This window comes from Octopus sinensis, linkage group LG25 (assembly GCF_006345805.1).
Source record: "Octopus sinensis linkage group LG25, ASM634580v1, whole genome shotgun sequence".
In the NCBI taxonomy this organism is placed as follows: domain Eukaryota; kingdom Metazoa; phylum Mollusca; class Cephalopoda; order Octopoda; family Octopodidae; genus Octopus; species Octopus sinensis.
The window spans coordinates 6,147,495-6,162,494 of record NC_043021.1 but is presented as its reverse complement, the minus strand read 5'-3'; the positions used below and the strand labels follow the sequence as shown (position 1 = coordinate 6,162,494).

At 38.1% G+C, this 15,000-nt stretch overlaps 1 protein-coding gene across 3 annotated transcripts in view; it reads left to right on the top strand.

Annotated features, from left to right (window-relative positions):
* Positions 1–15,000, top strand: part of LOC115224278 (ADP-ribose pyrophosphatase, mitochondrial) — a 64,643-nt gene that overhangs the window by 25,830 nt on the left and 23,813 nt on the right. Inside the window, exon 1 of one of the 3 annotated variants that reach the window (XM_029795090.2) lies at positions 1,637–2,065. The exons of the other annotated variants lie outside the window; for them this stretch is intronic. Coding sequence (XP_029650950.1) covers positions 2,059–2,065 — 7 coding nt within the window. The 5' untranslated portion in view covers positions 1,637–2,058. Of the gene's footprint in view, positions 1–1,636; positions 2,066–15,000 lie in introns of those variants that run through there. 3 annotated transcript variants of the gene reach the window in all.

Genomic DNA, 15,000 nt, shown 5'->3' with positions numbered 1-15,000 from the left:
CACTCCTGCACCATACCCATTTAAGATGTGTAGTGTTTTGTACTCGTAGTTTATCGGGGGTTTGTTGTACAGAGATCCCGGCCTGGAGTAGGAATAGCATAATCCATGATGCATCTAATGTATTGTGTGTGTATACCGTTGTTGTTTCAATCTCATGGTCAAATGTGGTACTTGTAATTGTTCTGGGTAAAGAAAGTGACATAAACGAACCGTATATGTTATTTCAACAAACTCTTAGTAATTTTGTATTATTTTTATGTCATGGAGTGTAATGAATGGTTGATTGTACTCAATGCTCTCTGCTGCTGGTGGTGGTGGTGTGTGCGTATGTGTTATGTATATGTTGTTGAGGGCGATTGTTGGTTGGGTTTGCTGTTCTTTTGTGCTGATTGGAAGACAGTGGCTTGAGTGAGAGGAGAAGCCTCATATGTGGTCGTCTGACTCTCCTGATACTGCAACCAATTCTTCCTCCGTTTCTACATTACTGTCAATAAAATATTTGAATACATAATAATAGAAATTAATGTTGTGATGATTGAAAGTGTTTATGTAAAAAAAAAATGCTATGAAAACACAGACCGATATTGGTATGACACTGGTAAAGAGAAAATACGAGAGAATTAGACGTGGGGTGAAGTGGAGAGAGTGAGAGAAATAGAGATGTGCGTAATGGGACATTCTTTTGCGTCAAAGAATTGTCTGAGCCCCTCTCTGTCTGTCTGTCTGTCTCTCCCTCTCTCTCTCTCTCTATCTATATCTATCTCCATACATGTATATACGCACGTGTGTGTGTGTGTTTATGTATGTATGAAACGAAATTACATAAGTTGGGTTACGCGTTGTCCGGAGAAGCTTCCGATGTTTCAGGAAAAAAAATACAAGTTCGTCTCTTCCTTTCTGAATAAGAGGCAGCCCCTCTTTTAGTTGGAAAGGGTAACACTTGGGTACTTGTTCCTAACTTCCCTGTTACCCCCCGAAGAATGACTCCTTTTTTTTTTTTTTTTTTCATGAAACACTCAAAACTTCTCACGACATACCAACCTCTTTAATAATTTTACTTCTATACCTATTGATTTTTTTGGAGTTTTTTTTTTTTACGACGCACACAACTACAGTTCTTTTCTACTATGTATAATAATAATAATAAGAGCATCACAACAAATCACAGCACATACCCAAGGCACACAGAGCTGCGCTCGGTAGTGAAGTGAAAGCATGCTATAAAAATAAAACTACTGAATAATAATAATAATAATAATAATAATAATAATAATAAAACATTGTGTACAGTGCTCAGGTGCACTACAATATGTATCTATGTACTCGCGCGGGCGCGAACGTGTGTGTGTGTATATATATATATATATATATAGAGAGAGAGAGAGAGAGAGAGAGAGAGAGATGTCAACTCAAAGCTCGTGGAATAGATAGTGAAACAGGGGAAAACGAAACAACTTCCTTAGTATAATTTTGTAAGAAATCCAAGGTGGTCTTTTATAAATCAACATTGCTTCTTACCTCTCCGTCTAAGTGCGACGTATACGCGCGCACGCGCACACACACACACACACACGTATGTACATTGATGCCGTAATAAGCCTACATTGGTAGATGCTATGCTGCACACGCGCGCACACACATATACATAATGTACATGTCTTAACAACAATACCCTCTCTCTCTCTTTCTCTTTCTCTAGAATCATCGAATTTTAAAGGGTAGCAAAAGAGAAAAACAGGGGGAAAAAAAAGACAAAAGCAATAGAGCAACCTTCTATCGCATCATTTCGTACGAAAGTCAAGGTGGTTTTATTATAAAGTAATATTCGGAAATTTTTTTTCCATTATATTTATTATACATATATATATATATATATACAAACGCATTATATTTTAATGCAAAAGCAGCACAAGAAACTGTTGATGTCGAACAACTAAAGCGAAAGAAAACCCAGTCAAAGACTAGAATTCCTCGTCTCTCTCTCGTTCTTTCTCTCAATTTCGTCTACAAAACCACTTGTACCTGTTGTGTTTAGTTTTTAATAAGTAACCGTGTTGGATGCAAGGTAAAAACAAACTTCACTGTCTTTTTTTAATATGCATACATACATACATAAATTACACATACCTACATACAATATATATATATATATATATATATATATATATATTTATGCGCGCATACAAACACACACACACACACGAACGTACTGCACACACCCAACACACCCACCTGGGTGTGCGTGCGTGTGATGAATTACCTCACGCTGGCGCGATCGTTTTGGTGGTGTATACATACATGCATACATACATACACATCACACAACAGTATATATATATATATATATATATATATATATATATATATATATATATATATACGTATGTATATAGGCTTGCATAATTTCTATGAGTGTTTAATCATTAATTAATTAACTCTGCAGTCTTTCGTTAGTTTGATTATACACATACACACTCAATGCATATACTGCTATATTCTATTCCTTTAGATACCCTAAGCATTCATATATATATATAATATTATATATATATATATATTATAATATATATATATATATATATATATATATATATATATATATATATATGTGTGTGTGTGGTATGTATAGATGTATGTAGGTATATAGATGCATATGTATATGTATGTGTATGTGTGTTATATATTATATGTATATGTGAGTATGGGTGTATATATATATATATATATATCATATATATGATATATAGATGTATGTAGGTATATAGATGCATATGTATATATATGTGTATATATATTTATATGAATATGTGAGTGTGTGTGTGTGTGTTATATATATATATATATCATAAATGTATAGATGTATGTAGGTATGTAGATGTGTATGTATATATATATATGTGTATGTGTGTATATATATTTATATGTATATCTGAGTGTGTGTGTGTGTATATATATATATCATATATTCTGCTCCCATAATTATAACACAGCTGATTGAATAGTACCATAGTTAGAAGAACCATGGAGTAATGAATGTTAGAAAGGAGAGTTGTGGTGAAGGCCTGATAAGTACAGATTAAGTGGGAGTGAGCAGAGACACAAATGGTATGCTTTGAGGGCCCCCTTTTTTGTAACTAAGATAGCTGGGTCTTCTTCAGCAAAGTGAATTTCCAACAATCTCAGTCCTTTGTCTTCTCCACCATTAGGCTCAACAAATAGAAGTTGGGCTTCACTATTTTGTCCAAAATCTTCCTGGGTCTCCCTCTTCCACAGGTTCCATTCATATTCGATGAGCAAACTTCTTTATGCAGTTGTCCCCTTTCATATGCGTCTCGTACCCATGCTAACACCATTTTCTCTCAGGCACATTACATCTTACGCCCAATTTTTCACTGAACACGTTTGTACTTTGGTACTTTGTTGTACATGGACATTGATGTTGCACACCCTGCAGAGTATTCTAGCTTCATTCAATTTTAGTCATCACATGTCATCTACTTTTACAGCTCATGTTTCACTACCATGTAGTATTCTTTAGTGTACAGAAGTATCACACTGAGAGAGAGGCCTTTTGTTACCACAGTGGCAACAGCCCTCTGAACTTTCTTCACCCGGTTCATATTCTACCTACTGTACTTTCAGAACATCCCCTTCTACTAATCAGGTGACTTAGGTAACCAAAACCTCTTAGGATGCTCCTGAGCATTTGAGAAAATCTATTTCCTAGTGTCCCTAGTGTCTATTGCTCTGCACATCTGCCACAAGCAAAGTCTACTTTTTCTGTTAATTTGCTTGTGATTCCACTGTGCCTTTTATGTATCTATAATTTGTGCTTTCTACCAAAATCTTTTCTACATATTGAACAGGTTCGTTTTCCTGAAGAGATTAACATGCTATATTTCTGCTTACTCAAACACTGGTCTTTGCTAAGTTAACTTTAAGAACATTTAATACCAGGTTTGCTTCCACGCCTGGAATTTCTATCACTTGGGATCTCCCAGAAACAGCTGTAAAGACTTCAAATTCACCTTACCCTGATCAAATATTCTAAATGACTTAAGATACCTCTCCTGCTTGGTTTTTGTTGTCCTTTTTTCTCTATATATATATATATATATAATATATATATATATATTATATATAGATATATTATATATATATATATATATATATAGATATATCTTTATATACGTATGTCTGTTATTGTTCAGTTTTATTTCAAGATTTTTTGCCAGTAGAGCCGGTTTCTAACATAGATCCAAGCCTCCTGCATTGGAATTTCTACAACATCAACAGGGCATTTTTGTATGTATGTATGTATATGTGCAGGTTTGTATGTTCTGTTTTATGTATTCTCATGCATACAGTTGCATGTCTAGATATGCTCATATATATTTAAGTGATAAACTGATGAGAAGTTTCACAGATTTTTACGGTTTCAGTGACGGCTTGAGAAGCCTAATTTCTCAAGATTGGTATTTAGTCAGTGTACTACATATCCCAGTACCTCAATAATAACAGGTATAAACCTGAACTTGTAATGCTCAATAGTTCAGCGTAGGTATTCCTTTTTCGCTGATCTTTAGCTTTATGTTAACATCTGCAGGGCAGAGGATTTCCACAACTGTACACAGTTTCTCTTCTCTATCCCAAATCACTATGTTAGGTTGTTATGTTTACATTTTATTGAGGTTTTCTCTAGGACATTCCACCAGTACTGCTTTAAATTATGAGTGCCTATGGCTTCTACCATTCTATAGGTTCTTATTTCTTTAGCCTTGAAGTTATCCTTTCAATGGACCTCATCATACAGTGTCCTAGCTACATCATATCTAATCGGTTGATGATACTGTGATGACATCTTCACACAACTGATCATGATGTGGGTGACATCTTCGGTGTTAACTCCACAAGGTCTGCTTCAGTTATCACATTTTGCTGCTTCTCCTGCATCTCTGTCCCTTTTGTGAATCAGGTATTTGGTTGATACATACATATATATATATATATATATATATATAAATTTATAAATAAGGATAATATCGATATTTAAATATCGATCTTATCAAGTGGCCAGCATGGGAATAAATACCATACAAAGGTAATAATTATTTTAAACTATAAATTAGGGTATCTGAGAGATACCACCATGCTGAAATAGCAGGATATACATACATATATATATAAATAGCATATATACATATATATATATATATAAATAGCATATATACATATATATATATATATAAATAGCATATATACATATATATATATATATATATAGATAGCATATATACATATGTATATATATAGCATATATACATATATAGCATATATACATATGTATATATATATGTGGAGGCGCAATGGCCCAGTGGTTAGGGCAGCGGACTCGCGGTCGTAGGATCGTGGTTTCGATTCCCATACCGGGCGTTGTGTGTGTTTATCGAGCGAAAACACCTAAAGCTCCACGAGGCTCCGGCAGGGGTTGGTGGCGATCCCTGCTGTACTCTTTTGCCACAATTTTCTCTCACTCTTTCTTCTGTTGGCCTGCTCGCTTAGCCAGCGGGGTGGCGTCATTTGAAGGCTAAAACAATGCAAAGCGCATTGTGACCAGCGATGTGTAGCAACATCTGATAGTCTGGTCGGTCACGGTGATATATATATAGCATATATACATATATATGTATATATATATATATATATATATATATATATATATATATATGTATGTGTGTGTGTGTGTTACCACCTTGAGTTATGTAAGACATGTCCAGATTGGCTTGGGAACATGTATAGTACAGATTTACCTTCTCCATTCCCTACACCCTTTAATTTATAATCACGGAATTAGCAATCTTCACTATGTTGTATAGTGGCTGTCATCTTATCGAAATCTCATCTAATTTGATATGGAACAAAGTGGACAACATATGATGATTAATAAACTTTATCAATCGAGTATCGACCGCTTTATGTCATCTATACAGGCTATGCACGTGCATGATGCTTACTAACTTCCTGTACCAAGATCTTTTCAGATTGCATTACTCCATCATCCCCCACCCCACCCCACCCCACCCTACCCCTCACACACACAAGAAAAATTAGATGACAGAGAAATAAGCAGTTATGAACTTGATTAACTTGCAGCCTTTCCTGGTATGGGATTCAAAAATGTAAGCTAATGAAGTTCATAAGATAATCGTTAATTCCTTTGTCTTCTCTTTTTTCTTATTACTGCTCTATACTCGCCTGACAATTTGTTCTGAAGCATATGTATATATTAGGACCTACACCAGGTTGTTAGTCATGCAGTGCCTAAGCAAAAGATAGACAGACAGACAGACAAATGCATAAGTACATGTGTCTCTCTATATATCTGTGTGTGTGTATATATATATGCTTTATATATATGCTTTATATATATGCTTCAATAGAAAGAAGATTTGAGCGATACCGAATTATATACATTTGGAAAATGATAGGGCAGAAGGTGCCAAACTTTGGTATCAAAACCTACCACTCACTGCGCCACGGAAGACGCTGCCAGCTGCCACCAATCAACAAAAAGGCTGGCCAGGCAGCAAAAACCCTGCGAGAATCAAGTCTGTTGGTTCGAGGAGCACAACTGTTCAACTCCATTCCGGTACATGTCAGAAATCTATCAGGATGCAGTGTGGAATCATTCAAATTGCAACTGGATAGATACTTAAGCACCATTAGAGATGAACCCATCTCCCAGGATATACACAACGAGCACAAACTGACTCAAACTCGCTCCTACACATGTCAAAATTAAGCAGAGAATACAACCTGGCAACCACACCAGACTCTGAGGGTGGAGTCTTCGACTTGGCCTGAGCATGGACTCAAACCCAAATGAAATGAAATGAAATGAAATGCTTTATTTAAAGCAGCAGAAAATTCAACAAAACCTGTTACTCTGAGTTTTCCGTTGCCATTCATATTACTCTACCACTGGTATTTGAGTACTCTTTTTTCCACCTTGTTTCACATTTATGTGTTTACTCCGGTATATATATATAAAAAAGCACCCACTACACTCACGGAGTGGTTGGCGTTAGGAAGGGCATCCAGCTGTAGAAACATTGCCAGATAAGACTGGAGCCTGGTGCAGCCTTCTGGCTTCCCAGATCCCCGGAGAACGGACGTTAAACGATGATGATGATGATGATATATATCGCAATTGAACCATATTTGATGACTGGCACCCGTGCCAGTGGAGCACTAACAGCTCCCTCCGAGTGGGATCACTGCCAGAGCAGCTGTCTGGCTTCCATGCTGGTGGCACGTAAAATGCCCCATTTGAGTATGATCGTTACCGGAGCTGCCTTACTGGCACTTGTGCCGGTGGCACGTGAACAAAACATTCGAGCGAGGTCATTGCCAGTGCCGCTGGACTGACTCCTGTGCAGGTGGCATGTAAAAAACACCATTTCAAGTGTGGCCATTGCCAGTACCACCAGACTGGCCCTCGTGCCGGTGGCATGTAAAAAGCACCCACTACACTCTCGGAATGGTTGGTGTTAGGAAGGTCATCCAGCTATAGAAACTCTGATTGGAGCCTGGTGCAGCCATCTGGTTCGCCAGCCCTCAGTCAAATCATCCAACCCATGCCAGCATGGAAAGCAGACGTTAAATGATGATGATGATGATGATGATGATGATATCTGTTTATGTATATTAAGCTTAAGCTTGAGATTTTGTGTGTTTGTGTGTCACACCTTTTGCAAACAATGCTGTTGTTTGTTATAGGTTTTACAATCTTACAATGACTCAATCTAGTTCATTGCATTTCTGATCTAGTTCATTGCTTTTCCTTGAAATGACGAGGAAGTATCTCAACAACCTATGTATATTGTTGTCCAAACATACCAGTTTGTTGTCAAAATATACCTACTTACATGTAACACCCACACATCATCATCATCATCATTTGATGTCTACTTTTTCATGCTTATATGGGTCACACTAAATGTGTTCACACAGACACACGCACTCTGGACTTTTTTCAGCTTCTATTTATCAAATTCACTCTCAAGGCTTTCGTTGTGAAGTTGTTGCACAGTGGGACTGAACCCAATACCACATGGTTGGGATGCAAGCCTCTTAATCATACCACAACTGCACTTGGTCAATATATCTTATGTCTATATTTATATATGTGGATGCACATGGCCTAATGGTTAGAGCAGCGGACTCGCGGTCGAGGGATCACAGGTTCGAATCTCAGGCCGGGCGATGTGTGTGTTTATGAGTGAAACACCTAAGCTCCACGCGACTCTGGCAGAAGGTAATGCCATACTTCTGCTGACTCTTTCGCCACAACTTTCACTCTTTCCTCCTGCATCTTGCAGCTCACCTGTATCGACCGTTGTCCCATCCAGGTGAGGAACCTATACGCCAAGGATACCGGGAAACCGGCCATATGAGCCAGGCATGGCTTGAGAAGGAACAAACAACAATATTTATATATATATATATATATATATATAAAATATAGTTAGGGCTAAAATCCAAGTTTGTTTTATTTACACACACACACACACACACACATTCTGATAAGGAATGCAGAAAATATAGTTGGCATTTGTAACTTGGTATTTAAAATTTTATATCACTTATGTTATCTGTATTTGTTTTTACTATACAACCTGCCTTGAACTCCATATGCCAATATTGTCATCTGTCATACTATTGTCATCTGGTAATGTACCGTGCTCTCCAGAATATTAATCATCATTTAATGTTGGTTGTCATGCTGGCATGGGTTTGACTGTTTGACCAGAGCTTGCAAGCTGGGAAGCTGCACATCAGGTTCCAGTCTAACATGGCTGGATGTCCTTCCTAACACCAACCACTTTATGGTGTGCTGGGTGCTTTTAACATGGCACCAGCATACTTTTAATTATACCGATCGTGGCCGTTGCCAGCCTCGCCTGGCCCCTGTGCCAGTGGCACATAAAAAGCACCATCCGATCATGGCTGTTTGCCACCCTCGTCTGGCACTTGTGCCGGTGGCACGTAAAAAGCACCCACTACACTCACGGAGTGGTTGGCATTAGGAAGGGCATCCAGTCGTAGAAACATTGCCAGATCAGACTGGGCCTGGTGCAGCCTTCTGACTTCCCAGACCCCAGTTGAACCGTCCAACCCATGCTAGCATGAAAAGCGGATGCTAAACGATGATGATGATGTATATACAAACATTCATACAGAGAGAGAAAGAGAAGCATAGAAAGATAAATAAGCACCAGTCATCTTACATCATGTATTTACATGGAATACAGAAGGCAGATTACAGAATGAAGAAAGCAAAGAGAATTACATCAACAGCTGTACTGACATCTGGTCTCCTACTGGACAAATATTATGGGCCATCAATAGGACCTATATGGGCCTACGGTTTACCAGCTATAGGAAAACTTGCAATTACGGGGTTTCTCAAAATTGTCTGCAGAATGGCAGCTGTTTGCACTATAACAATGTATATTAATGTTACAGTTACAGTCACACGCATGTATGAAGCCAGGGTATATATTGGAGGTATCAATGACTTTAACCCTTTAGCATTTAAACCAGCCATATCCGGCCAAAAGTATTCTGCCTGTTTTATGTTCAAACTGGCCAGATCTGGTCTCTCAGACCAACCCTACAATATTGTTTTAAAAATTAACAGCTACCTCATCAAAATCTCATAGCTACGAGATAATGCATGATTAGTTCAAAACAATGTGGATGAAGAAGCATTAATTTTGGTAGAATAATGGGAACACTAAAGGGTTAAACAACACAACCTTTGATAGCTGAGTTCCTTCTCAAATAGGGCCACAAAACAATCAACTTCCCTTGCCAACCACCCACATACAGCACCTCAAGACTGAGGGCATTCCATATAACCTGTCCTGGCCCATTGTTTGTGGCAGAGTCCCCAACACTATAAATCGTAACATCTGTAATTTATGCTGCCAGGAGTTGCTCACTATACTGCACCCAAATGGGACCCCTTTACTAGCTTGATAAGGATTTTCTTTTAGCTGGCTTTCAATGCCAAGGTACTAGCCTTGGATGAAAAGGAGTTTAAGTGATCATCCATTTGAGTGCTATTTTCTGTTGTCTGTATCACTCTTATTGTGTATTCACCTACACGCTATCTATCAATCTGTGGAGGCGCAATGGCCCTGTGGTTAGGGCAGCGGACTCGCGGTCATAGGATCGTAGTTTCGATTCCCAGACCGGACGTTGTGAGTGTTTATTGAGCGAAAACACCTAAAAGCTCCACGAGGCTCCAGCAGGGGATGGTGGTGATCCCTGCTGTACTCTTTCACCACAACTTTCTCTCACACTTACTTCCTGTTTCTGTTGTACCTGTATTTCAAAGGGGCCGGCCTTGTCACTCTCTGTGTCACGCTGAATATCCCCGAGAACTACGTTAAGGGTACATGTGTCTGTGGAGTGCTCAGCCACTTACATGTTAATTTCACGAGCAGGCTGTTCCGTTGATTCGGATCAACCGGAACCCTCGTCGTCGTAACCGATGGAGTGCTTCCATCTATCAATCTGTCCGTCAGTCTATCTATCTATCTATCTATTTATCTCTATCACTCTCTCTCTATCTCTATCTATCCACGAATCCACTTTGCAGAGGACTTTCTGATTAGAGACAGCTTTCAAAAATCCTTAGTCTGGCAGTTTTAAGGAAAAAGGTCATTTCCTGCTTGGGATAATCTCTACAGACAAGGTAGTTCTGTTAACTGGTGTTGCCTGAGATATGTTTAGAATGACACAACTATATTCCATGAACTTAACAAACCTTTCAAAGAAAGACATGAGGGTTAAGAGAGAAGCTCTGCTTGACAGCAAATTGGACAGGCATCTTCTACTATAGCCCTGTTGTCATTTGTGGAACACGACTGCTAGGAATGGCTGTGTGGTAAGTAGCTTGCTTACCAACCATATGTTTCCAGGTTCAGTCCCACTGTGTGGCAACTTGGGCAAAGTGTCTTCTACTATAGCCTCGGGCTGACCAAAGCCTTGTGAGTGGATTTGGTAGACGGAAACTGAAAGAAGTCCGTCGTATATATGTATATGTATATATATATGTTTGTGTGTCTGTGTTTGTCCCCCCCCAACATCGCTTGACAACTGATGCTGGTGTGTTTACGTCCCCCGTAACTTAGCGGTTCGGCAAAAGAGACTGATAGAATAAGTAGTAGGCTTACAAAGAATAAGTCCTGGGGTCGATTTACTTGACTAAAGGTGGTGCTCCAGCATGGCTGCAGTCAAATGACTGAAACAAGTAAAAGAGAAAAAGAGAAGACTATTGTAAATTTGTGAAAATTGCAAATGATAGAACATGAAAATCAGACTAAATTAGAATTTCATTGATTGATATATTCTTCTATACAACATCATCCAAACTCTTACACACACACACATACATTTGTATATATATATATATGTGTGTGTATATCATTGTTTAATGTCTGCCTTCCCTGCTAGCATGGGTTGGATGGTTTCACAAGAGCCAGCCAGGCCAAAGCCTGCATCAGACTTCTGTGACTGTTTTGGCAGGTTTTACAGCTAGATGCCCTTCCCAACACCAAACCACTCACCTGAGTGGACTTAGTGCTTTTTTTCATGGCACAAGCACAGGTGAGGTGAGTAGTGCCTTTTATGTGGCACAAGCATAGGCAAGGTCAGTTTTGGCAAGGTTTTTTTACAGCTGGATGCCCTTCTGAAAACCAATCATTTTACAGTGTAGACTGGGTGCTTTTAAGTGGCACCTGCACTGACAGGGTCACCAAGTACTCTGCAAGACAATATATATATATATTATATATATGTATATGGTAATAATGTTATTTATATACACTGGGGTCAATGTAATCAACCTAATCCCTTTGTTTGTCCTTGTTTGTCCCCTCTATGTTTAGCCACTTGTGGGCAATAAAGAAATAAGAATACTGGTTGTGGTGATGGTGGTGGTGGTGGTAACACTGGTGCTAGTGGTAGCACATTAACAATAATAGTAGTAGTGGCAGTAGTTGATGATACCAATACTGTTGTTTATTTATATCAGTTTGAAATTTTGTTCGGTAGAGGAAATAAGTCAATTATATCAACCCCAGTGATTAACTGGTACTTATTTTATCGATCCCAAAAGGATAAAAGGCAAAGACGACCTCAGCAGGATTTGAACTCGGAACATAGAGATGGACAAAATGCTGCTAATCATTTTGCTCAGTGGGCTAACAATTCTGCCAGTATGTTGTCTTATTGTTGATATATATCAATAAGTCATGTCACCTGAATATGAAACACGCAAGACAGGTGTCCAACAAATGTGTAAGAGATGGCATATAATATCAGATAATGTATAGAATTGTTGTTGTTGTTGTTGTTGTTGTTGTTACTGTGATTCCTTGTTGTAGTTAGTGTGGGAGAATGTAGCTTCTTACATTCTGGTAGGTATCAGTCAACTGTAAACTAACAGAACAGCATGAAGTGACTATATCTATATCTATCTACCTATCTATATATATATACACACACACCATCTATATTCATTAACTGCCATCTCTGACGAGCACAGGGTTACATAACTGACCTGGTATCTAACACTCCATTAAACCCCTAGTACAAAACTGATTGGTAAGATTGGCTGTAATGGATATATAATACTGTACACTTCAATTAATATATATATATATATATATATATATACATACACACACATACACACACACTTAGAGGCACCTTCTCATTTTTCTAAACATGACCAAATTCTACAGAAGTGAGTTTGTTTTGTTTTGTTTTATTTTATTTATTATTGCATGTATTTCTTTGTTGTTGTGGCAAGGTGGCAGGAATCGGGAGCAGACAAAATGCTTAAGGACATTTCTTTCGGGCTCATTCCTTCCGAGTCCAAATTCTGCTAAGATTGCTTTGACTTTCATTCTTTCAGGTACCACTTGAACACTGGGATTAACCCTCTTGTTATCATATTTCTGTTGAATCACATTGCCTTTCTTTTAATTGATTTTGACAATAATGACTTCGGTAAAATAACTTTGTCGTTATTAATTGATGATTGGATTATAAATTAACACTAAGTGCCAATGGATGATTTTAATTCAAAACTCTTGGAAACAAGACGTGTGTATCTTAGAGCCAAGGGCTGTCTCAAGCAGGTTGGTATCAACCCAGCTGAAACCGCCTCTGGCTCTGTAGTACAAATGTCTTGTTTTCAAAAGTTCTGGATTAAAATCTTCCATCAAACCTTAGTGACAATTTATGTTCCTAACACTAGCTTAACCCTTTTGTTACTGTATTTATTTTGAGATGCTCTGTGTTTCTTTCAGTTACTTTAAATATAACAAAGAATTTAGTAAAATAACTTAGTTATCATTCAGCTAGTGTTAGGAACATAAATTGTGACTAGGGTTTGGTGGAAGATTTTAATTCAAAACTTATAAAAACAAGACATTTGTACTCAGAGCCAGAGCCGGTTTCAGCCGGGTTGGTAATGAAAGGGTTAATGATAACTAAGTTATTTGACTAAATTCTTTGTTATATTTAAAATTAATTGAAAGAAACACAGAGCATCTCAAAATAAATACGGTAACGAAAGGGTTAATGTAATTGTCTTACCAGTCCCCTAAAATTGCTGGCCTTCTGCCAAAATTTGAAACTATTATATTTGTTATTGTTATTGTGTTATATTTGTTGTTATTGCTTTTGTTTGGTCTCAAGTCAGACCTAATCAAAATCTTTCCACCCATGACCATTTCGTCATTTTATCATCACATGTTTTTTTTTATACTACATTGTTGTTGATATTTTGTTTAGTTTTTTTCTTTTTCGTATATTTCTTTTTGGTTACTTTTGTTGTTGTCTGGCCCCGGGTTACTCCTGAACTAGCAGACCTAAAATAAAACTTATTTTCATCATGAATATCCTGTCCTCTTAGGGTAGAACTTGATTTTGGCTATGATTTGTGAAACACTTGACTGCTACTTCTAGCAATTCAGGCAACCACACGGAGATTTTTTTTTTTATTTCTCTTTTTTTTTTTTTACTTTACTAGTTTCAGCATGAGAGCTACAGCCATGCTGGGGCACTGCTGTTAGCTTTGCTACACTTTCACTACATGAAACCTTCTCTGATATGTGGCATTTGGTGAATGAGGGGGCTTGGTGTTGCTACCATCATCTGGAACCCTTCACAGGAGGAGATCTAGTTTTGTTTTGAAGATACCTACATCTACTCCATGTAGGTCTCTCGAGCTTTTCGAGAGGATATTGAAGAGCTTTGGGCCCTTGAAACTCAAACTGTTATTCACATATCTATTTCTTCAACCGACCAATGCCTTGTGAGTGGATTTGGTAGATGGAAACTGAAAGAAGCCTGTCGTATATATGTATATATATATATGTGTGTATATGTGTTTGTGTGTCTGTGTTTGTCCCCCTAGCATTGCTTGACAACCGATGCTGGTGTGTTTACGTCCCCGTCACTTAGCGGTTCGGCAAAAGAGACCGATAGAATAAGTACTGGGCTTACAAAGAATAAGTCCCGGGGTCGATTTGCTTGACTAAAGGCGGTGCTCCAGCATGGCTGCAGTCAAATGACTGAAACAAGTAAAAGAGAAAGAGAGAGAGAGTAACCATGTCATATCTCATGGCAGCAAGGTGAGTTGGTAAAGGGACATTTCTCTGTGTGACAGAAAGAAACCCATACTGCCAGGCTTTGGTTAAAAAAAAAAAGAAAAAAAGAGTAATTCTAAAAATGATATAAATTTTGGAAATATTAAATTTCTAAATATCTCATAGAGATATGTACGGCGGTGGGGCGATAGAGTGGTCGTATACTGTCAACTTAACGTGACAGTAGGGGATTACACCACCGGTGTTTAGCCCTAGGACATATAAGGACACAGGAAATGTGTCGAAGCCGACAGGAAGCGTCGATGCT